Source organism: Strix uralensis, chromosome 32 (genome assembly GCF_047716275.1).
Source record: "Strix uralensis isolate ZFMK-TIS-50842 chromosome 32, bStrUra1, whole genome shotgun sequence".
In the NCBI taxonomy this organism is placed as follows: domain Eukaryota; kingdom Metazoa; phylum Chordata; class Aves; order Strigiformes; family Strigidae; genus Strix; species Strix uralensis.
The window spans coordinates 1,147,509-1,168,627 of NC_134003.1; the positions used below are offsets into that span (position 1 = coordinate 1,147,509).

A 21,119-nucleotide genomic window follows, 5' to 3' on the forward strand; every position below is an offset into this window, starting at 1 on the left:
TTGTGCTGAGCTTGTCGCTGGCCAGTGTTGTGGCCCCTTTCCCGTGCCGGCTCCGCAGCCTGATTAAGCCAAACCTGACCGTTCGCAGCCACGGGATGGCTCCAGTTCAAGCTCTCAGCGTTGGCCGCGGAGGCGACTGTTGTTACCAGGGGGTGTCAGGAGCAAATAAACCAGAATGGCTGGTGCTTGGAGGAGGGGGGGGGGTGGGCAGGTGAAAAAACCACGCAGGGCAAAGAACCCGGTGCTGGGACTTTCGGTGGGGTGTGCCTCGAATCAGGCCGGTGGCTTTGGCAGCGGTTCAGCACCTTTGCAGCCACCTCGGCGTGTTCTGCTGCTGCAGGCAGGTTTGGCGGGGGGGGGGGGGGGGCGGGAAGCTGAAACCACAAGGCACCCAAAACGATAGCGAGGAAGGGATGGGACGGGGGGGCCGAGCGACCGATAAAGCGCTCAGCATCGGTGGGTACGGGGATGAGATGCAGACGCGGCTCTGGGGACAGAGCTGGCCAAGGGTTTGACCATCCCCTGGAGGAGCAGTTGCCCCCCCACCCCAGGCTGTGTCGCTGCAGGATTTTGTAAAATTACACCCCCCGCACACACATCTTCCCCTCATCCCCGATTTTGGGATGCTCAGCTGGGGTTTGGGGTGCTCCAAGAGTTGGGCGTAGGAAGAGGGAATCTCCCTCCCTTCCCCATGCAAGTGTGTGTGGGGGGGGTGTCCCGGGGTTTGGGGGGCGGGTACTGGGGCGTGAGGGGGTACTGAGGCAGAGTGGGGGGATGCTGCGGTTGGGGGGGAATACTGGGGCTTGGGGGGAAGTACCGGATTCTGGGGGGGGTACCGGATTTTGGGGGAGTTACCGGGGTTTCGGGGGGGATACCGGGGTTTGGCGGGGGGCTACCAGGGTTTGGGGGGGGCTACCGGGTTTTGGGGGGGGGTACCGGGTGTGTGGGGGCTACCGGGTTTGGGGGGGGTACCGAGTTTGGGGGGGGGCGGGTGCTGCGCGTCCCCGGCGGCGGCCCGACAGCGCCCTCTGCTGCCGCGTGGGGCCGCCCGTGGGGCCGGGCCGTGGGGCGGGAGCACCCGCGGGGGGGTTTCAGCAGCTACTGGGGGTTCCCCCCCCCACCCCGGGGGATGCGGGGAAGGGGCTTGTCTGGGTGTTTTATACCCGGCCGGAGGGTGTCCGCGTGGGGTTTTCCACGCGGCGCGGTCCGTCCTGAGTGGAATCGGCGCGGGTACGGGGCTGCGCGGCGGGGCTGCCTTTGCCATTGCTGCGCTTTTTTGGGGAGGGGGGGCAGTGGGAACCAGTGGGTGTTGGATGGTGTGGAGCTGGGGGGGGTCCTGTTAACAATTCACGCCTTGACGGTAGAAGAAAACGATGTAAGGAGGAAATTTTTGACGCTGAGGGGAGTGAGACGCTGGCCCAGGCTGCCCAGAGAGGTGGTGGATGCCCCATCCCTGGCGACTTTCAAGGTCAAGTTGGCTCTGAGCAAGCTGAAGGTGTCAGTCTTCAAGGCATTGCAGGGGGGTTGGAGTAGATGAGCTTTAAAGGTCCCTCCCAGCCCAAACCAGTCTGTGACTCTGAGGGACGTGCCGGTGCCCAGCACCCCTGCGCAGCTCCCAGCAGGAGCTGGGATTCTGTGGGTTGGGGCTGGTGTGTGTCTCTCGAGCAGGTCTCCCTCTTCTTGCCGTGCTCAGGGCTCCGTCGGAGGAGGTTTGACATTGAAATGACTGAAGGGCTCTTTCCTTTCCAGATTATCAGCTGACGAGCGCTGAGTTGTCTTCGCTGCCAGCGTTCAGCTCACCTGGGGGGCTGTCCCTTGGCAACATCTCTGCCTGGCAGCAGCAGCAGCAGCAGCAGCAGCAGCAGCAGCAGCAGCAACAGCAGCAGCAGCAGCAGCAGCAGCAACAACAGCAGCAGCAGCAACAGCAGCAGCAGCAACAGCAGCAGCAGCAGCAACAGCAGCACCTGGTTCCTGTATCACTAGGAAATTTAATGTAAGTGAAACGGGCACCAGGGGCCACTCGGTTGATGTTGGAAAAGGAAAGAGGGAAACGGGGAGTTTCCTCCAAGGTGCCAAAGCTGCAGAACCCGAGCTGTGACTCCTCGGCTGGGTTATCATCAGCCTCCCACTGCAGGGCCCCAGCAATTACAGCGGGGTTTGTGCTGTGCTGCGAGGAGGTGCCCACGGCTGCAGGAGGAGCCAGACCAGCCCGCTCCTGAAGTTTGGGGAATCTTGTCCCTGCCACTGTCGTAGGAGTGACCCTGGAGTCCCCAGATGAGATCAGGGCGGCGGTGTGCTAGGTGATGCTCTCCGAGAGCTGCTTCTTGCTGTCTGTCTGCAGCAGGATTGCTGTCTTAACTCACGTGGGGGAGCTGAGATCCAGCAAGAGCCAGAGTTAAATGGGATGGTCGTTGCAGAATAAGGTGTCTGGAAATAGTGGTGCCACTAGTGTAGAAAGGGGGTAGCTTTTAATATTGAAAATGAATTGCTTTACCCCTGGGAAAAAAAATATATCAACTTGCATATTGGAGCAGGTTTTCTGGTGTTTCCAGCTTTTAGTTGGGAATAAAGCATCCACACACAGAGTTTTTTCAGAGTATCTCCCCCTCTGCTCTGCTCTGCAGTGCTGGGTCCAGCTCTGGGGGCACCAACAGCAGAAGGACACGGACCTGCTCGAGTGGGGCCAGAGGAGGCCACGAAGATGCTCGGGGGGCTGGAGCACCCCCCTGTGAGGACAGGCTGAGAGAGTTGGGGGGTTCAGCTGGAGCAGAGAAGGCTCCAGGGAGACCTTAGAGCGGCCTCCCAGGACTGAAAGGGGCTACAGGAAAGGGGGGAGGGACTCTTGATCAGGGGGGAGGGATAGGACGAGGGGGAACGGGTTTAAACTGAGAGAGGGGAGATTTAGATGAGATCTAAGGAAGAAATTCTTCCCTGGGAGGGGGGTGAGGCCCTGGCACAGGTTGCCCAGAGAAGCTGTGGCTGCCCCCTCCCTGGAAGGGTTCAAGGCCAGGTTGGACGGGGCTTTGGGCAACCTGGGCTAGTGGAAGGTGGCCCTGCCCAGGGCAGGGGGGTGGGATTGGATGGGCTGTAAGGTCCCTCCCAACCCAAACCATCCTGTGTGTGATTCTATGATTTTAGTCAAAATAAAGATTTAAGATAAGACTGTGGGACAGAGGCAGGAATTGAAGAGGGGGATTCCGTGACTTTGCCCCAAAGCCAGCTCAGGACTGACTCTCACATCCCCAGCGTGAAGTGCCAGGTGGATGTGGGGGTGCCCCAGGCTTTCGAACACTGAATTCAGTGCGTTTCCCCACTGCCTGGAGCACGTTTTCCAGGCAGGGCAGGCAGCAGCTCCCCCAGTAGCTGCCTGGACCCCCTGCACCAGTGGGGCTGCAGGAAAAGCCTGGCTGCAATTTCAGGTTGTAGTAAAGAGGCTGAAGAGGTTCCTGGCTTGGAACAAAACCGCCCACCCAAGCCCTACACCGGATTTTTGCTGGGCCAGAGCTGTAGGGGAGCCCATGGGATGGGGGTGTCCCAGCCTGTCCCTCTCCTCCACGCGTTTGGGGGGACGGCGGGTGGGATCGGGGCTGGATCACGGGATGCTGCCCGCAGGGTTTAATCCTGGCTCAGCAGCGATGCGTCGTGGTGAGTGCACGGATTATGAATTCTGGAGTCCTAATAATTCCTAATTCTCATTGGGAATCCAGATGTATAATCTAATCCAGACTCATAATTCTGGATTCATTCAGCCACGGGGTGTGCGGGTTATGAATTCTGTGGATTGGAGGGTAAAAGGCCACTGAAAAGATGAATAATAAGAGACTTCCCGTTATCTCCCCCTCCATCTGTTTCTCACCCTTCCTCCCCTCCTGCTCTCCTCCTCCTCCTCCTCTCCCAACCTCACCCCCCCGCCTTGCGGACACCCCAGACAAGGGAGTCACTTGTCCCACACCACCACTTTGACTGTCAACACCAACCCCAACATCAGCATCAAGTCGGAGCCCGTCTCGCCCAACCGGGAAAGAAACACTGCCACCCCGCTCAGCACCTTCCCCCACCAGCCCCGGCACGAGCCCACCGGCCGCTCGCCCGTCGACAGCCTCAGCAGCAACACCAGCTCCTACGAAGGCAGCAGCGAGCGGGACGATCCCGCCCGCCCCGATTTCGGCTCATCCCTGGGCCTCCTGCGACCCACCAGCGAGCCCGAGGGGGAGAGCCCCTCCGTAAAGCGCATGCGGTTGGATACCTGGGTCACATAACGGGTCCCCGCCGTGTCCCTGGGAACGCCGCCGGCTCGCAGCGGGGCCGCGGGGAAGGGGGCGGGAGGGGTGGGGTGGGGGGGGCGCGGGGGCGAAACGGGTTCAGGGGGATGGGCTGGGGTGGGGGGAAATTATCATAAACTGCCTGAGAAATAGCTTTAGGATTTTGTAGGCATTCATTCTAGCGCAGCAGGCGACGCACGCAGTACATACGACGCTCCTCGGCCGCGGGCTCGGGAATAGCCGGGTGCGTGGGGAAGGGGGGGACGGAAATCAAATAGCTGCGTCCTCGCTGGAAAAAAAACCCAGTCCCTGGCGATGCTCGTCCCCACGGGTGGCCCAGGCGGCAGTCGGTGACCCCGGGGACGTTGGTCCCCCCCCGGGACGTCGGGTTGTATCCCTAGAGAAGAGCGCCTGCGGCAGCGGGCTCCGAGGGGAGACGGGGCACGGAGCATCCCCGAAACGCCAGCGCCTGGGCTCTCCTAGCTCCGCGTTCGGGCACGATCCAGCTCTCAGAAAGGTTGAAGGGCTTTAGCAGGCACCAGTTTTCCTCTAAAAGGGTTTTTTTAGACCAGTTTTCCTAAACTGGCCGGGAGGGCAGGCTGGCCTCGGCCAGGGGTGGCGCAGAGAGCCCGGCTTCGATGTTCCATGTGGTGCAGATGCATCCGCAGCCTGTTTCTGCTGCCGGGATCCTGTAACGGTGTGTCGGGGGAATAAGAGGCAGATTTTTTAAACCTTGTTTGCCTGAAAAGTAGATGCGCACAGCATCCTTTCTGGCGCGTAAGGGAACTCCACTATTTCTGGCCACGGTCATTTTAAAACTGCAGTTAACCTTTCCCAGAAGCAGAAGGGAAAGTCTTGCCTCTGCCTGGGCGCAGCGTGTTTGAGGAGGAAAGTGCACTATTGCTGCTTTGACAGAAAATTGCGGGTTTTACCAAACAAAATTCGTAAATGCATTTTAAAAATGCATTCCCATTCCACGTGCGCCAAAGCTTTAAATTAGACAAATAGGAAGAAATGATTTTTTTTTTTATTGAAGGATGCAGCTGAAGTAATTATCCTTCGGGATTTTGCCTGAAGGTTTCAAAAGGTGAGGGTGAGCGGTGCGGAAAATCTGCCGAAGTCTCGACGAGTGATTTAGTGGAAGGAAAAAGGAAAACCCACGGAATTTCCAGTGATTTCCCAGGGACAGGCGTTAGTGCCCTGACCCCGGAATGCAGCAGCAGCTCAGGGCTTGAGGGTTTGGAGGAGAAAGGACCGTTCCTGGCTGGCGCAGGCTTTAGGGACGGGCTTTCTCCCCGCAGGCGCTCTTCTCCGGGATGCTGGTCCCCCGTCCCCATCCCAGCCTTGTCACCTTTGACCCAGCCCCGCTCCCCCCCCAGGGTCTCGGGTCGCAAACCGGCACAAAACCTGCCCGGATGCCACCGTTGCCAAACGGCTCCTTCAGCAGCCGGAGCCTGGATGGGCTCTGGGGGCTGCGGGGGAGCCGGGAGCTGCTTTGGGGGCAGCATCTCCCCAAGCCGGCGCAAAGAGGAGCAAAACGTCACGGTAGGATCGACACCCCTCCTAGAGCCCTCCGCCGAGCATCCAGCGCCCGGCTCAGCCCGCTGAAATGAGGCGTATCGCATCCAAACGTACTGGGCTGATGGCAAATCAGAAGCAAATTTGGGTTTTTTAGAAGCTTTTCCCAACCAAGCATTTTTCCCCAAGTTTCTAATTGGAAAAACAATACCAAAAAAAGTTGATTATTATTATTATTACTATGAAACAAACGGGGGGCAACTTAAAGTGAGTGGTTGGAGGAGGAGAGGAAATCCTCCAAAAATTGGATGAAAATTAATAGCTGTGAGAAGCGATGGCCAAAGAGGGAAAATGTGGCTGCGTCCTGCGCAGCGGCGCGCGAGCCGCTGGCTAAAACGTGCCTCACAGTAAACCTCCGGCGCGTCCCTGCTGAGCCGACGTCTCCCCTGACTTTTCCTCCTCTCCCTGGCACTGAAATCGGTTCGAGTGCGGAGACCCGGCGGGGGGGAGCGGGGTGGCCGAGGCTCAGCCTGGGGCTGAGCTGCCGGAGCCGACGATGCGCCGCGGTGCCGGCTCACGCCGAGCGTCACCCGGCTTCCAGCATCTCACCGAAACCCCGGGCGAGCGCTTGCCCTGAAATCCTGGCCTGCGGGAACAAGGCCCCGAGAGATGGGCCGGCTAAAATTTCCCCATGAAAATCTTTGAAATATCAAATCGCTGCCACAAATGTTTTTCCAAATGATGATTTTTTTTTATTATTTTTTTTTAATGATAAATTTTTACTTCCCTCTCCTATTCCCATGCTCTGGAGGGTTTTGGGTGAGCCCCGCAGTGCTGGGGAGGGCTCCTGGCAGGTTTTGTGTGGTTAAAACCCCCCCGTCTCCCCCCTCCCCAAGCCAAACCCAGCGGGTACCGCGGTGCGCTGGGGAGATGCTCGGATCTCACCTCCAAAATGCCGGCGCGGCATCGGCGGCAGAAGCGGATCCTCCCTCCCTCCTCCTCCGTTTGTCCATCCGGGAAGCGGGAGAGACGCTGCGGACCGTGGTCCTCCTCGCCCACGCTGACCCCCCCTCCCCATCCCGGCGACGCCCGGGCGAACCGGACACGCACCTGAGCTCTTTGCACGGCCTTGCTTTGGAAATTAGGCGGGATTAACGACGTCTCATTGGTCTCATTTTATATTTTTTGTTCTTCGCAAAAAGAAAATAAACCCAACCAAACGGTTTCTTCCCCCCGCCGGGGAGCGGCGCGGCAGGAGGTGCCGGCAGAGCGGCTTGCTCCGGAGACCCCGGCGGGGAGGAGGCGGTGAAGACCCCCCCGGCACTCGACGCCGTCCGCGCCGCCGGAGCATCGGTGCAGAGCAACCCCGAGGGGAGGAAAAAAAAAAAAACCAAAAAACATTTTTGCTCATTAACTTCATGCCCTGACTCCCAAGTTCTACCTTGAAGCTGAGAGCCTGGAAAAAAAAAAAAAACAAACAAACACAAAAAACAAAAACCAAGACATACAAACGCTCTGGGTTACGTAGAGATGCAGGTTTAGATCTACCTGGAGGGGAAAGCGCGAGCGGCTCGGCACCGCGCCGTGCCGCAGCGGATCCGCAGCAGCGCGGCGGCGGGACTCGACGATCCCCTGGGCTGGTGCCACGGGCAAGTACGGCTCGTGGGAAAAGCGGGGATGCCCCGGGTCGGAGACGGCGTTCGCTTCCCCGTCGCGGTGAAACGGTTTTGGGGGTGGTTTGTCGGGGGTCTTTTATTTTGTTGGGGGCTTGGGGTTATTTTTTTTTTTTTTTTTTTTTTGTCCGGGTCATTATTCTTTATTTCCCCCCAGACTGTAGTATCAGTAAACTCCTCCTAATTTTCAAAAGACAACACGAAGAATGACAATCTAAGAAACCAACACCCTCCTTTGTGCTTCTATAAATACGTTTCTGATCTAATTTTATTTCTCGTGCTCATCTGTACTGTTGACAGTTACAATTGTGTATAATTTTTTTTTTTTTTAATTTGGAATTTTTGCGTTGTATAGGGTTTAGTTTTAAAATATATATATATATTTTCCATTTTTTAAAAAGGGGTGTTGCAAAAAAAATTGCACGATTTAAATGACAATAGTTAAAATGCTGCAGTTTTTAGAGATGTGGAAGCAAAATGGAGCTTATTTATTCTCAAAGGCTATAAAGGTGTAAAATGCATGAAGAAAAAAAAAAAACATTTACAAAAAAAAAAAAAGACAAAAAAAGTGTAACCTGAACAAAGTGTAGCGTTAAAAATTTTAAAGGATGACAACAACAAGAAAAAAAAAAAAAAAAAACCAACAAAAAAACAGCTAATATATTGTGTTTGGGCTAGTTTGCTTTTGTTTTTAATTGTTCCTTTTTTGGAGAATGAAATACAATTGTGTATATTTTCATATAAGAAGTATGCACTGATATGTTTCAAAAATGATATATTACTTTCTAAAAGTGTGGTTACTTACCAAAGTCTGTTTCTGATCTTTACCTTCTTGAAATCTCTGTGGATCCCTCGAACACGCGCACGCCGGGGCTCGACGCCGCGGGCCGGATCCAGAGGTAAGCCGGGGTGGTTCGCACTCCGGGGCCGGCTGCCGAGCGGTGCAGACCCCCCCACCCCGCGCTGGCATCACCCCCCCGCCCCCCCCCCCCCCCCCCAACCCCGCTTCTCCCAACCCCGGTCCCCACGGGGCGATGGGGATGCCGGGGCGGATGGTTTTGGGGGGCGTAGGGCTGGTGTTGGTGGATGCGGCTGTGATGCCGGTGTTGGAGGGGGGGGGGTGTTGGCTGTGACCCCCCCGTCCCGGGAAGGCTGGTCTTTCCCAGGGTTTGGCAGAGCTGAGGCCGGCTGGTTTTTGGGGTGTTTGTGCCGGCGGCAATGGGGACGGGGCTGGCCGTCGCGATGCCGGGGGGAGCAGCGTTGTAGGGGGGCAAACGCAGAATAAAGGGTACGGCCACGTGGCGGGGGGCGGGCGAGGTCTCTGCCGCCGGCGCAGGGTTTTGCCCTTGGCTGGTGCAGAGGAGGAGGAGGAGGATGGAAGAAGGTCGCGGGGTTGGCTCGGGTGATGCTGCTGCCCGCAGGATGGGGCTGGAAGTCGCCTGCCCCACCCCGGGAGGAGATTTGGGGACCCTAAATGATGCCTCGAACCTCAAATATCAGGGTGGGCTGCCGGGGTGCTTCAGGCGGGCGCTGAGGATGAGGATGGATGGATGGGGATGGTCTCTCCCGCCCCAGGGGGGCTGCGGAGGTGATCAGCCAGCGCCGGGTCGGGTGTGAGGGGACGGGGTGACCCCACTAACGGGGCGGTTTTGGGGGATGGCGAAGAGCCCGGCTGCGTCGGAGGCTGGGATGAAGGCTGCTGGCGCTGGGGGGGTTGGTGCCGGGGGGAGTCAGTGCGAGGGGCACCCCCGGGCCCCGCGGGGGGTTGCGGTCGCGGCAGGGAGACCCTTGGGGAAGGGGTTTGTTGCCGTCGCGTGTCCGGGGCTGCTGCCGGGGTTGGGGGGTCTGAGGGCAGGCGCAGGGGTTACAACCAGAGCTGGTGGCACAGGGCCCGCGCGTGGTCCCGGCGGGGAAATCGGGGTGAGGAGAAAGAAAAATGTTTCCTTTTCTTCCCCCCTTTTTCGCTTTCCTCTTCCTCCCTTCAAACAATCTCAGCAAAGCAGGGAAAGAGCGAATTTACAAAAACCACCCCACATTTTCCTTGAAAATTCCACCCCCTGCACTTTTTTCCTCCCTTACATTGCTCAGTGGGGAAACGCCCCCCAACACTTTTGAGGGGAAACGGAAAGTTTGTCACCAGCTCTGGGGAAAACGCTGCGAACTGCGCTGCCGGCGCGCGGGGCGGGCGTCGCTTGGGGTGGGCAAGGACTTCGCCACATCTTCCTGGCCAGGCCTTGGCCGTGCCATCCCCTCCCGCCCCTCTGGCTGAGGGCGCAATTTGGGGACGTTTCGGGCATTTTGAACACCCAAAGTGGCAAAAATTCATCCCCATGCGCCTCTCCCGGGGCTGCGGGCGAGTCTGTAACCGTGGGCTTCAGCCGAAGGTTTGCTCTTGTTTCCCCTTTCCCATTTTCGCATCGTTTTACTCCGCCTTTTCTTCTTCCCCTCACTTCGCTTTTTTTTTTTTTCCTCCTTATTTTTATTTTCCTTTTATTTTTTTCAACGAAAAAACTCAACCAGACCCATAAACCGAGTATTATGTTTTCACTACCTCCATCACCCTTCCCTGTCCGAAGCCAGAAGCCATGCTCGGGATGTAAGAGGGCCTTTCCCCCTTTATTTTTCCCTTTTCTCTGGAGATTTTATCTGCCCTGGCTGTCCTCCCCTCTCTCTCTGATCTTTCACTTGTAGTATTTTACCTGGCTACTGTAACTGTAAATAGCAAGTTTCAATATGTTAGCAATGGTAACAGTACAGAAAACTGTTTTTTTGTTTTTTTTTTTTTTTTTGTTGTATTGATATGAAATGAGATTATATTTTTGTCAGAGTATATTGTAATAATACTGACTTTGGACATGGCCGAATTGTACAGCTATTTCTTGTTTAACCCTCTTGGCTCTTCCCGTGCACCCCCCTCCCCATCCCTCCCTGCTCCCCAATTTTCCATGTCCCAGACCCGGACCCTGCCAGGCTCCCGGCCGGGAGCAGCCACTTGGTGATGGCTCGAGCACCAGCGATGCTTTTCCACAGAGGGTCCCCAAAACGCTGGCGTGTCACCCGTGGGTCCAGGGAGCTCAGCAACACCCAGAAATACCTTTGAGCGAGCCTTGGAAATAGGGAGGTGCCCGGTGCTCAGGGCTGCTCCGGCTCTTTGCTGCGCTCCCGGCAGGAATGTGGGACCTCGGAGGAGCAGGTGGGGTCATCCCAGCTCCCTTCTCCTCCCCAGTGAGTGGAAAACCCTTTTATTTTCCAGTTTATTCCTCTTGAGCTCCATTCTCTAAGGGCGATGCCTTTTTTGAAATATGCTTTCTTTAAGCCAGAAGAGGGTGGTGTGGCTCAGGCTGCACCGGGCACCTCATCGCATCTTCGGAGCAGACTGGGATGGTTTTTCCTGGAACTGGGGATTTTCTAACATCCCCGGCCCGATGCCACGGGGAGAGGCAGAGACGCGCAGGGAGTTGCTGGGCTGGGGTGGGCCGCTGCCCCCCCTGCGTTTTACCACAGGTTATGGGGCAACCGCTGACTTCACAGTGGGGGAAAATGAGGGATTTCTTCACTTCAGCTCGGTTTGCAAAGGGGGACTTTGCTACCGGTGCCACTCGAGCCACCGAAACGTAGAGACCAAGATGTAGCTGCTCACTCTCCGGGCTGGAACACGCAGTCCGGAGCATCCTTTCCCCGGGTGGAAACACGCTGTCGTGGGACAAATGCTGGGACGTCCCCGTGGGCTCCCGACATCTCCCCTCGAGGCCGAGGGGCAAAGCAGCCCCGTCCAGCCCCATCACCCAGCTCGGACCACGAATCCCCTCCTCCTCGCGGCTCCTTCCAAGCAGTTTGCAGGCAAATAGGACGCTGAAACGGGGTGGGGACCATCGCGGCTGGGCTGCTGCTCCCCCTTGGCAGACAGGTCCCCCCCGATGGCCTCTGGGTCGGGTCTTACCCCATCCCCTTCGCTCTCCCCGGCTCCCCGTAGCTCAAGTAAAGCAGGTAGGTGTTAGCATACTCTGGGGTATCTGCAACAATCTTTGTAAAATAGAATAGACCCTTTAAATGATGCACTAAAAGAAAACAAATATATAAATAAACCCCCTCCTCAACTCCTCTGTATGATGGTTAGTTGGATCTCCTACACAGCTCAGCCCGTCTGTACCGGCACAGGCAGCTCTTCTCCTCTACCCGCCCCCAGGGTGCTGCACAGGTAGAAACAAAACAGAACGTGCACTTCCCCTGAGTAGTTTTATTTATTGTTTTGAGAAGCAATTTAAAAGGAAAAAAAAAAGATAAACTGTGTATCTATAAATATATATATATATTTTTAACCTCTTTTTTTTTTCCTGATGCTCCTCCACACGTGTGTGTGTGTGTGTGTGTGTATGTGCGCGTGTGTGTGCGAGTCAAGGGATTCTGCGCCCGCGGGTGGCAGATGGGGACAGTCGTGGGACGGTGACGCTCGTCCTGCGGACGGGACGCGGGGACCGGGGTGTCCTCTTCTCCATATCCAGCTCTTGGGGTGCGACGCAACGATAAAGCCCAGCAGCAGCGTTGGGAGGGGAGGGAGGATTTACGCCAAGCGCTTTGTAAAGTTTTAACCGGGATCTTTGACTAATTCCATCTTTCTCTTGAGTATTTGCACCCTCGGGGTCTGGCCTGGCCGAGAACCTCCTGAGTCCTGGGGACGCCGTCGCCCCCGTCCCCGTCCCCTCCCGTCCCTGCTCCCGACCTGCACCCTTGACAATCAGTGGCTCCTTCCCAGGGACTGCAGCACGTGGTTGAGACGTCTGTTTTGTTTTTTCAATATTCCTTTTTTTGTGCTGTATGGTGATGCGTTATTGTATATTCCACAATAAGAAAAAAAAAAAAAAAAGATATAAAAAAATGATGATAATAATAATAATTACCATGAAGAATTCTTATGAGTTTTGTTTGGAAACTCTTTCACTATATTTGTTGTAAAGAGGTTTACTATTAAAAAGAAAAAAAATACACGTTTCTGATAATTTTCTGTGCCTCTGGCTCTTTCTTTGCCGCCCTCCGCAGCGCCCCGTGTTGCAGGGGGGTGTCGCTCCGGGTCTGGGTTCAAGCTCCTGCCAGAAGTGCTGGTGATGAGTGAGGGGTCGCTCCCTGTGTCCCCTGGTCTCTGGCTGGAGGTGACGCTGCTCTCCCAGCTCCCAGTGGGACCAGTCTGGGGCCACCACAGGGCTGCTGGAGCAGGGGGTTACCCCGCTTTCCGGCCCAGGTGTCCCCAGTTATCCCAGTCCCACGTCCACGAGGGATCCGGCCAGGCTGAGGGGAGCAGTGGGCACCGCTTGCTCGGCGCAGAGCCCCCTCCCCACCAGCAGCCCTGATGCGGGGTGATGGTCACCCTGGGGTGCCCTTGGGGGAGACGCTGGTTCCCACCACCCCGTTTCTGGTGCCCCCCTGCAAATCACGCGTCCTTGGGCTGCTCAGCCGGCACAGACACCCCAAAACACCCCGTGTTACGGCTCCCACAGACCCTCGCAGCCTCCTTACGGCTCAGGCACCACATTTCCTACCCGGGGCGGGGGGGCGGGTCGGAGCATCTCCTGATCCCCCCGTGACCTTGAAATTAGAACAGGGCCTCCCCCCGCCCGGCCATGGGGTTTCTGTTGGGGTCCCAGCGAGGACACCAGGTCAGTGTGACCACCCGAGGGCTGCCTGTGCTTTGGGGTCCCCATCGCACACCCCAACACTCCGCTGGTTGGGACCAGGGTACCCCCGGGGATGTTGGGGGGCTGTTGCCTGCAGGGAGAGTGACACCGCCGGGGCTCTCGCGGGGAGGGGGAACTGGTGGGAGCTGGTGCAAGCAGCAGATTGCGGTGGGGGGCAGAGCCTACACCCCATTGCATCCCCCCACCCGCTCCAGGGGGGGTCTGGTTTTAGGGTCGGCGAGATGGGCAGGATTTGGCCCCTGTAGGGCCGCCCCCACCGCAGCCGGGCCGGATTGCTGAGTCCAACTAAACCGGGCCAAGAGCTGCCTGCCAGTGATAAAAATCACCTTTTCACCCCAAAATTAATGGGGGGGGGAAATCCCCTTTCCACCCCAAACCCCCCCTCCGCCTGCAGCCTCCCCGGGAGGGCTCAGACCCCGCCCCAGGCAGAGCCGGCGCTTATTTCCTTTAATGCTCAAAAGGCAAATTTATTAAGTTATTCCAAATTAAATTCCTGTTTGAGGTAAGGGGGGGTGGGAGGTGCGGGGGGGTGCACGGTCCCGTTTCGCCGCCAGGTGGCGGCAGAGCGCAGAGCGCCGCGGCGCTGATTGACAGCTGTCACTCACGGCGGCTGCGCACGCGCGGGTGGGTGAGTGGGTGCGTGGCTGTGGGCCAGCGTGGGGCTTTTTGGGCTCCACCGTGGGGCTTTTTAGGCTCCAGCGTGGCTACTGCCATGTTACGCTGTCCCACGCACCGGCGTGGCGGGGGAGCTCCTGAATCTGGTGTGAATTCCCTGAAAATAAATCAAAATACAGGCACGCGCCTTTGCTGACCTCGCCGGGATCCACGGGCGACCTGCAAGATTTACCCCGCAGCTGGGGCAAGGGCCTGGACCATCCCTTGCCTGTCTTTTAGCCCCTTTGGGCTTGCGAAGCCGGATCTGGAGTTGCCAAGGGGTGCCCAGCGCTCCGGGAGATGTTGCCCCATCCCGGGAAGGTGATTGGAAAAGCGATTTCAAACTTATCCCGGCGTCTCCTTGCTGCTTTGCTACCGACGCGTTCGGTCGGGGCTGGACGCAGGCAGCTGGCCCCAAAATATCCAACAAAACATTTCTGTCGGAAAACGCCATTTCATCAAATTTGCCTTTTTTTTTTTACAGGACGAGGCCGTGCTGCGGGAGCTGGTCCCCGCCGCAACAAAGCTCTCGCTCTTCCCCGAGCCGATGGGAGCTGGGGGATGTAAATACCGAGGGTTTATCAAAAGGCACTTTCAGGAGTAGAGTGATAATCGTATTTGTATTGCGGGTCCTTTTTGTGCTGGAGGTGCTTTCTGCACAGGCGTGCGCTGGGAAGCGTCTCTGCCCTCCGGGGACGAAGGAAGAGAGAGGAAAAAAAGAGAAAATCCTTCGCCCTGAATCATTCAGCTGGCAGCCTGGGAAGGACGTGGAGTTTTTCTCCCATATTTCTAAGTTTCAGTCAAGGAGAAGGCTGGAAACTGAAGTTTGGTTCCTCCCCGTGTAGGGGGTGACCCTTGGTTAAAGCACCTTCCAGCTCCAGGTTTGCTTCCCCACGTACGATCATCACTCCCCGCAGCCAGAAACTCTTTGCGCAGGCAACGAATAGTAAAAGAATAGTAACAGAATAACGCACAAGTTTATCTGTTATTTCTTGATTATTTGTTTTTGAGGCGTGGTCTTAGCTCAGGAGAGGGAACGGGAGGTCAGGAGCGTGAGCTAACAGAGGGCGTTTAAATCCCTGTTTTGGCTGTGTTTGATGTTAGAAGGGTCTCCGGGACAGCGCCGTTCCACCAACCCCGTGCAAAGTTTGTACCCACGAAATCAGCCTCTGAACTCGTGTGTCCACGCACACACGCACCCCAAAGACTCTCCGCAAGCCCGTAGCTGCCCCTGACCGTTTATTTGACAGACCACCCCACTCAAACTTTGAAGTAGATTTAAACAACAGCAACAAAATTATATGCCCAGTATAAATCTTTAATCAGAACATGCTTTTCCCCCCTCGGAGCCTGCACTGCTGTGTACAATCAGAACGCAAATCAAAAGAAAGCGGAGTAAATTATTCATTGGGAATCTATTTCTGCTCTCCCTACATGGGAGACTCGGAGGCAGAGTTCGGGGGTGAGCGGCTGTCTCGGGGCTGTTAATATTCACTCCGATAAGTTGAGCTGCGGCCACAGCGCTGAGGAATGGGGTAAATTGTTGGTAATTTTGGCTTCTGCTTTGTGCAGCTCCTGGTTCTGCTCTCCCATCGGTGGGGCTGGGCGGGGGGGACAAGGGGCTGGGCTGACCCCCAGGGGTGAGCTCCACCGGCGCGTGGTCCAGCCCCGCTGGGGTACATCGCCCCCCCCACCCCAGCCCGTGGGAAGATGCTCGCGTGACTACAGCTCCATCCGCACCAGAAAGCATCTGCGCAGATTTACACCCGGTAGGAATCGATCCCCGGAGACAACCCGGCGTGTCTCACCAGCTATTTCCATCCCTCCCTCTCCCGAGCGCATCGCACCCACCTACACACGCTATTTATAAAATAGCACTTCTAATACACAGCCGACACAAAGCCACACCTGCCTGCGAAGCGCCGCTTTGTGGGGCTCGGCTTGTGTTTTGCCGTTAACGTGACACAGAGGCGTCGGAAGGATCTAAACATTTGGGCAGAGTTGCCAAAGCTGTTGGGAGAATAGCGCAGAGCGCGCGTTTGGAGGGGGGACTACTATTATTATTATTATTATTATTATTATTGTTGTTGTCATCATCATCAGTATCATTATCTGAGGAGTGCTTGGGCCTGTATATTGATAAATGTCTGACACGGCGCTTTGTTCTCATCGTTAGTGGAAGCAAAAACCTTTTTGCTTGTTTTGGTTTTGGGGTTTTTTTTGGTGGTTTTTTTTTTTATTTTTTTTATTTCAGAGTCACGCTCCACGGCACAAACTGTAAAAATACATTTTAAACCAGCAAAAACAGACAGGTCGAGACCTTTCTGTTAACAATCCTCCACCCCATCCTTGAAATCTAAAGTAGTGAAGGATTTTGCAGAAAATAATGGATCATTTTCCCATTTACCCATGATTCAAGGATTAATAACTAATCCCATCAAAGGACATCTGCTTAGATTGTTCCTTGTCAGTGAAAGTAAATAGAGCCTTTTAGTCTTTAGACCTAAACTCCTCTGAGGTTATTATGCCGAGGGAACCTCCTACAAGCGGTTGCTTTCTCTTTCGCTCCTGCTGTGACTAACCCTGGAGGGAGAAAGCAAACTTTGCTAGTCCCTGGACATAAAGGTTATTTGCTAGAATGGAGGAGACTTTTATGAGAGGCCGGGTAAGCTGAGACCCTCACCCTCCCCTAAGGCTTGGCTCTAGCAGGGGGCTGCAGCCCGCCGAGCCCTTTGAGTTGCATTGTCCTGCCTCTATGGGAGATTTCCCCCTTTCAGGTCGGGGGGTGCCGTGTCTTCGCTCCCCCGAAAGCTTCCCTGCTATTTATGTGGTGCTGCGGAACAGCTCTTTTGGGGTTAAACGGGTAAAGGAGAAATGGTTTGGGTCTGGGGTCAAAATCTCCAGGATTGGCAGAAAAAGTCTTGGTGGGAGGTGGGCGCGGGGAGGGATGGATGGGATCCATCGGGCACGGGGGGGTGCGGCACCCCACGGCGACCCTGGGGGAAATGGGTAGGGGGATCGAGGGTAAAGAGCAGGGAAATAATGAACTTCTGGGGAAATAATGGGCTGTCGTGGTGTGACTTGGGTTGTCATCGGTAGGGCTCCCAACGCTCCACACAAAGCTGCTTTTTGGGGGACAGAGACTTTCTGGTCAGGAGGGGCTAAACCAAAATATGAGCAAATTGCCCCAAATGAGAGGAGCCCTGCCTCTTCCTCTGCCCAGGAGCTCCTCTCTGTAAATGTTAACGACCGGGCCTTCCCAGGGCAGAAAGAACTATCCCGTGGGGTCACCCGGGGAGAGCCTGGCGAAGGTCGCAGCGGAGCCGAGCTCTCCTTTTCTCTCCTTGTGCTGGGGTGGAAATAACCACCGGGCGGCCGTGCCAGGCAGTTGGAGGGATGCATGTTGTAAGCATTTCAGAACATCTAAAATTAGACCTTTTTTTTTTTTTTTCTTTCCCCCTACCAGAACATGGCTGAGTGTCTCATCCACGAACACCAGCTGTGGATTTTTTTGCTCTCGCTTTGGAAAAAGCTTCCTCAGAGATACAGACAAAAAAGAAACGCTGCTCCACCCTCTCCCTGGCACACACAAAATACAAGAGTAATTACAAACTGGGGCCGTGGGCCCCAAACCCAGACCCTGCTCTGGGCTATTGAGGGAAATCTTTCAAAATCCGAATGGAAACCAGCCCCGTCGGCCTTTTGCCGTGCGGGGAAGCCGGTCCTGCTGTGCTCGCCCTCCCAGCCCTCCGGACCCGCAGACCCGACGCCTCTGTCATCTAGACTCGGCTTCAAGCTCCGGCTAAGGGAACAATTGCAGGCAAAGCCAGTGGGAGTTCAAAAGGAGCAATACTGAATTAAACGATAGCAATTTCCCTTATTTTCTGCCGCTTAAAGGTGCACGCTGGGAATGTTTAAATATCCTTGTTATCCCCTTCAATACCTAGAGAACATTTTTTTAACGAGCAGGGCTGTAATCAGGCCGCGTTCGTGCCAGGCATCTCTTACTAACAAACGCCATTCTCCAAAAGAGCTGTCCAGATCAAAGCCCTTTGAAGCAGAAGAAAAGGCACCTGCTGGACTGAGTGCTTCGGGCAGCTGGGCGAGCCGGGGTAGGTGCCGGGGGGACACTTTACCCAATTTTACCGAGACAAAACAGAGCTCCCCTCCACTCTGGGAAGAGGGAATTTTAGTGTTTGCTTTAGGGTTGGGTTTGGGTTTTTTTTTTTTTTTCCCCTTTTTTTTTTTTTTTTTTTGCTACCGCTTTGGGGATGAGCTGAAAGTGAGGATAACATCACATCTCAGGCCAAGATGATCTGATATAAATGAATTTGCTTGTTTTCAGGCTCCAGCCCCTCCGAAGCTCCCAGGTTCTGCGGGTGCCTTTGAAGGCATCTAACTGCGGTTTGACCTTTTGGGTGAACTATTAAAGTCTCCACCTGATAGGAAATACTTAGCGGGGAGACGCAAGAGGAAGGCACGAGGCTTTCCAGCCCGGAGCTGGCTCAAGGGAGAAGGGTTTGGCTCCCCAGGGCTGCAGGTTGAGGATGGAGCAAAGGGTGTGGGTGCCCAGGACAGAGGCAGCGGCTGCCTGTCCAGGGCTGGCACAACCCTGCGGGCCTGGGGACGGCTCCGGAGCGTCTCCGCTACTGTCCTTCAGCGCGCAACCGCTTGCTTCAAAACGCAGCTTTTGTTGCAATTTTCTTTGTCTGGGGGGATGCTGAAGCGGTGGCACTGCGCGGCCCAGGCGGCAGCAAAAATGCCCAGAAAAGTGCAGGACACGGGGTTGGTGCTTTTTAACACTGAGACAAAGACATTTATTTTGAAATCACCCAGCTCCAGACCTCTCTCCCTCCCCCCAAATCCTCGAGCCGCTAACCTCCTCAGACACCCGTACCCCAAATTTTGATGTGACCGGGGCCGCGAGGAGAATTTCAAACAAAATCTTGTATCTGGACGTCACCCAGCACCAGCAATACACACTTTTAGAGGCAGCGGTTGTTGCATGGCCATGATTTATAGAAAATAAGCACATGCGGTTTGTCTACAGTCACACGTGTTTGTGCACATCTCAGTGCAAATACTTAAAAAGCCAAAAATCTTCTTTGAACCATATGTGGCATTTCTTACAGAGCTCAAACATCTCCCGAACGGAGCCTCGCTGAGCTGGCAGACAAAAAATGAGGGAATTTCCCTTAAAAATCCCACCAGGGAAGATGTGGGCTGGTCCATGCCAGGGCCCGGCGAAGCCATCGTGGCCTCGGAGGTGCTCGCTGGTGTCCAGCACCCATGGGTGCACCCCTTTCTCTCCCCCAAGGCTGCGAGCAGAGCGTTTTGGGGTGGGTATTTCGCCCCTCTGCCTGCGTGGGGGGGCACGGAGAGCATCCCCCTGTCGGTGTCCTGCATGGGGGGGAGTCTGGAGCTCCTCGGGTGGGTGGATGGAGCCGGTGGGTGCAGCCGGGTGTCAATCGTCCTCGCACCTCGCGTGGTACCTGCACCCTGCGCGTGAGGACACGCATGGGGCTTGGCGGGGGGGGGAATAGGGCACCCATGGGTAGGGTATAGGCACACCCCAAGGGGCTCTGAGCAGTTTTGGGGGTGCTGCTGGTGAATTAGCCCCCCCCCTCTTTTGCAGCAGGCACCCCCTTCTTCGCAGCTCCCCACTGTTGTGTGGCCTCTCCCGTGTCTGATCTGGTGGGGAAGGGGCTGGGGTTTGGGGGGGGGGGGCAGAGCCTGAACCCCGCAGGGCTGCAGCACCTTGCAAAGATTCAGCGAAATAAAATGGGGAGGGGGGGGGGGGCTGCAAACCGGCCCCAGGGTGGGGTGCCCGGGGGGGGACACACGCCTCCCCCCGCCTCGGCATGGCGCGTGCCTTGTGCTCTGCAAACCAGCCCAATTAGGGCGGAATTAGGGGTTTGGTGGGGTGGGTTTTTTTGTATTATCTCAACAAGTATTTTTTAATCGGTGCGGGGGCTGCGCGGCTGCGGCCGGGGGGCGGGGGGGGGGAGCCGCTGCCTGCGGTTCTTCCGCGGCCCCCCGCTGCGCGCAACTACCGCGGGGCTGGCGGTGGCGGCGGGGGTCCCCGCGGGTCCCCTCCCCGCCTGCCTCCCCCGGGACACCGACCGCCGAAAATCCCGGTTTTCCGAGGTGAAAATCCTGCTGGATCATCTGAGATTAACCGCACCCCCCCACCCCCCCACTCCGCCCCCCCCCCACAGCCGGGAATTTGTCTTCCATCATAAGCTTGCTTAAAAAATAAGTTTAAAACGCCCGTTTTCCTTAAATAACGCCCCTTTAACTGTCCGTACGGCAAATGACTGACGCTGGAAAAAATAAATGTGAGATGAGACCGGTACAAAACTCCTGGGCTGTGGGCAAAGGCTGGGCGCCTTCAAACGGAGCAGCCAGCGTTTCCTCAGCGATTTCGGAGGTAATTCCGAAAAAACTGGGATGAAATGATCTCTCTCTTCCCTCCAACCCCTCCTCTTTAAAGTTCAGTCTAAGAGAAAATAAAGCAGAGCTTTGCGACCCAAAAAGTGAAGGTGTGGCAGGGCTGGGAGCGGGTGGGCACCCGAGCCTCGTCTGAAGGCAAAAGTCGCCACTTTCTTTAATTGCTACTTTGGGATAAGGAGGGGAAAAAGGAAAAAAAAAAAAAATCCACTTTTTTAGCCTAATCTGGTGGGCGAAGCCGCCGTCCTCACTCGCGGGTAGTCAAGTGGTGCCAGAGCCTCTCGGGTCTGGAGTGAAGATTTTTTCAGGGAAAACGCTTCATCTCGTTGGTCGCCGGTAACTGCGAATTTGCCAAAAGAGGGGGAACCGAAAAGGATTTTGGTTTGTTGGGGGTTTTTTTCTTATTTTTTTTTTTTTCCCCAAACGGTGTTCTCTGCATTTCGAAACTCACGGGAGATTTGTAGAAACTAGCGACTTAATTCCCCAAATACAAATAATAACCAAATCAAAATATAAAATGCGACGGAACGGAGATGCCCCGGGTAAAGGAAGGTCCCTCAGCCTGTCGCCGGGCGGGCTATTTTCTATTTTTGGCCATTCACAGTAAATAAATGAATGAAAAAAAAATAATAATAATAAATCCTGGTAGCTCGGAATTAGCGAGGGATGGGGCAGAGGAATGCAGAAAGCAGCGACCCGGACGGGGCTGGGAAAAGCGGCTCAGTTGCCGAGCTGCAAACGCAACCACTGAAAAGGGCTTTTCCCAATTAAAAAAAAAAAAAAAAAAAAAGAAAGAAAGAAAAAGAAAGAAAGAAGGAAAGAACCCCCTGCAATTACCTCTTTCCCCACGTCTCTTGCACTTGCCTGTGGCT

General features: G+C 55.7%; 1 protein-coding gene across 9 annotated transcripts in view; it reads left to right on the top strand.

The window, feature by feature from the left end:
• Positions 1 to 12,450, top strand: part of MEF2D (myocyte enhancer factor 2D) — an 86,451-nt gene extending 74,001 nt beyond the window's left edge. For all 9 annotated transcript variants that reach the window (XM_074852890.1, XM_074852897.1, XM_074852899.1 and 6 more), the window contains 2 exons: positions 1,750 to 1,993; positions 3,929 to 12,450. In XM_074852890.1, the coding sequence (XP_074708991.1) occupies positions 1,750 to 1,993; positions 3,929 to 4,259 (575 nt within the window). In that variant the 3' untranslated portion in view covers positions 4,260 to 12,450. The remainder of the gene's footprint in view (positions 1 to 1,749; positions 1,994 to 3,928) is intronic.
• The last annotated feature ends 8,669 nt before the right edge of the window (positions 12,451 to 21,119 follow it).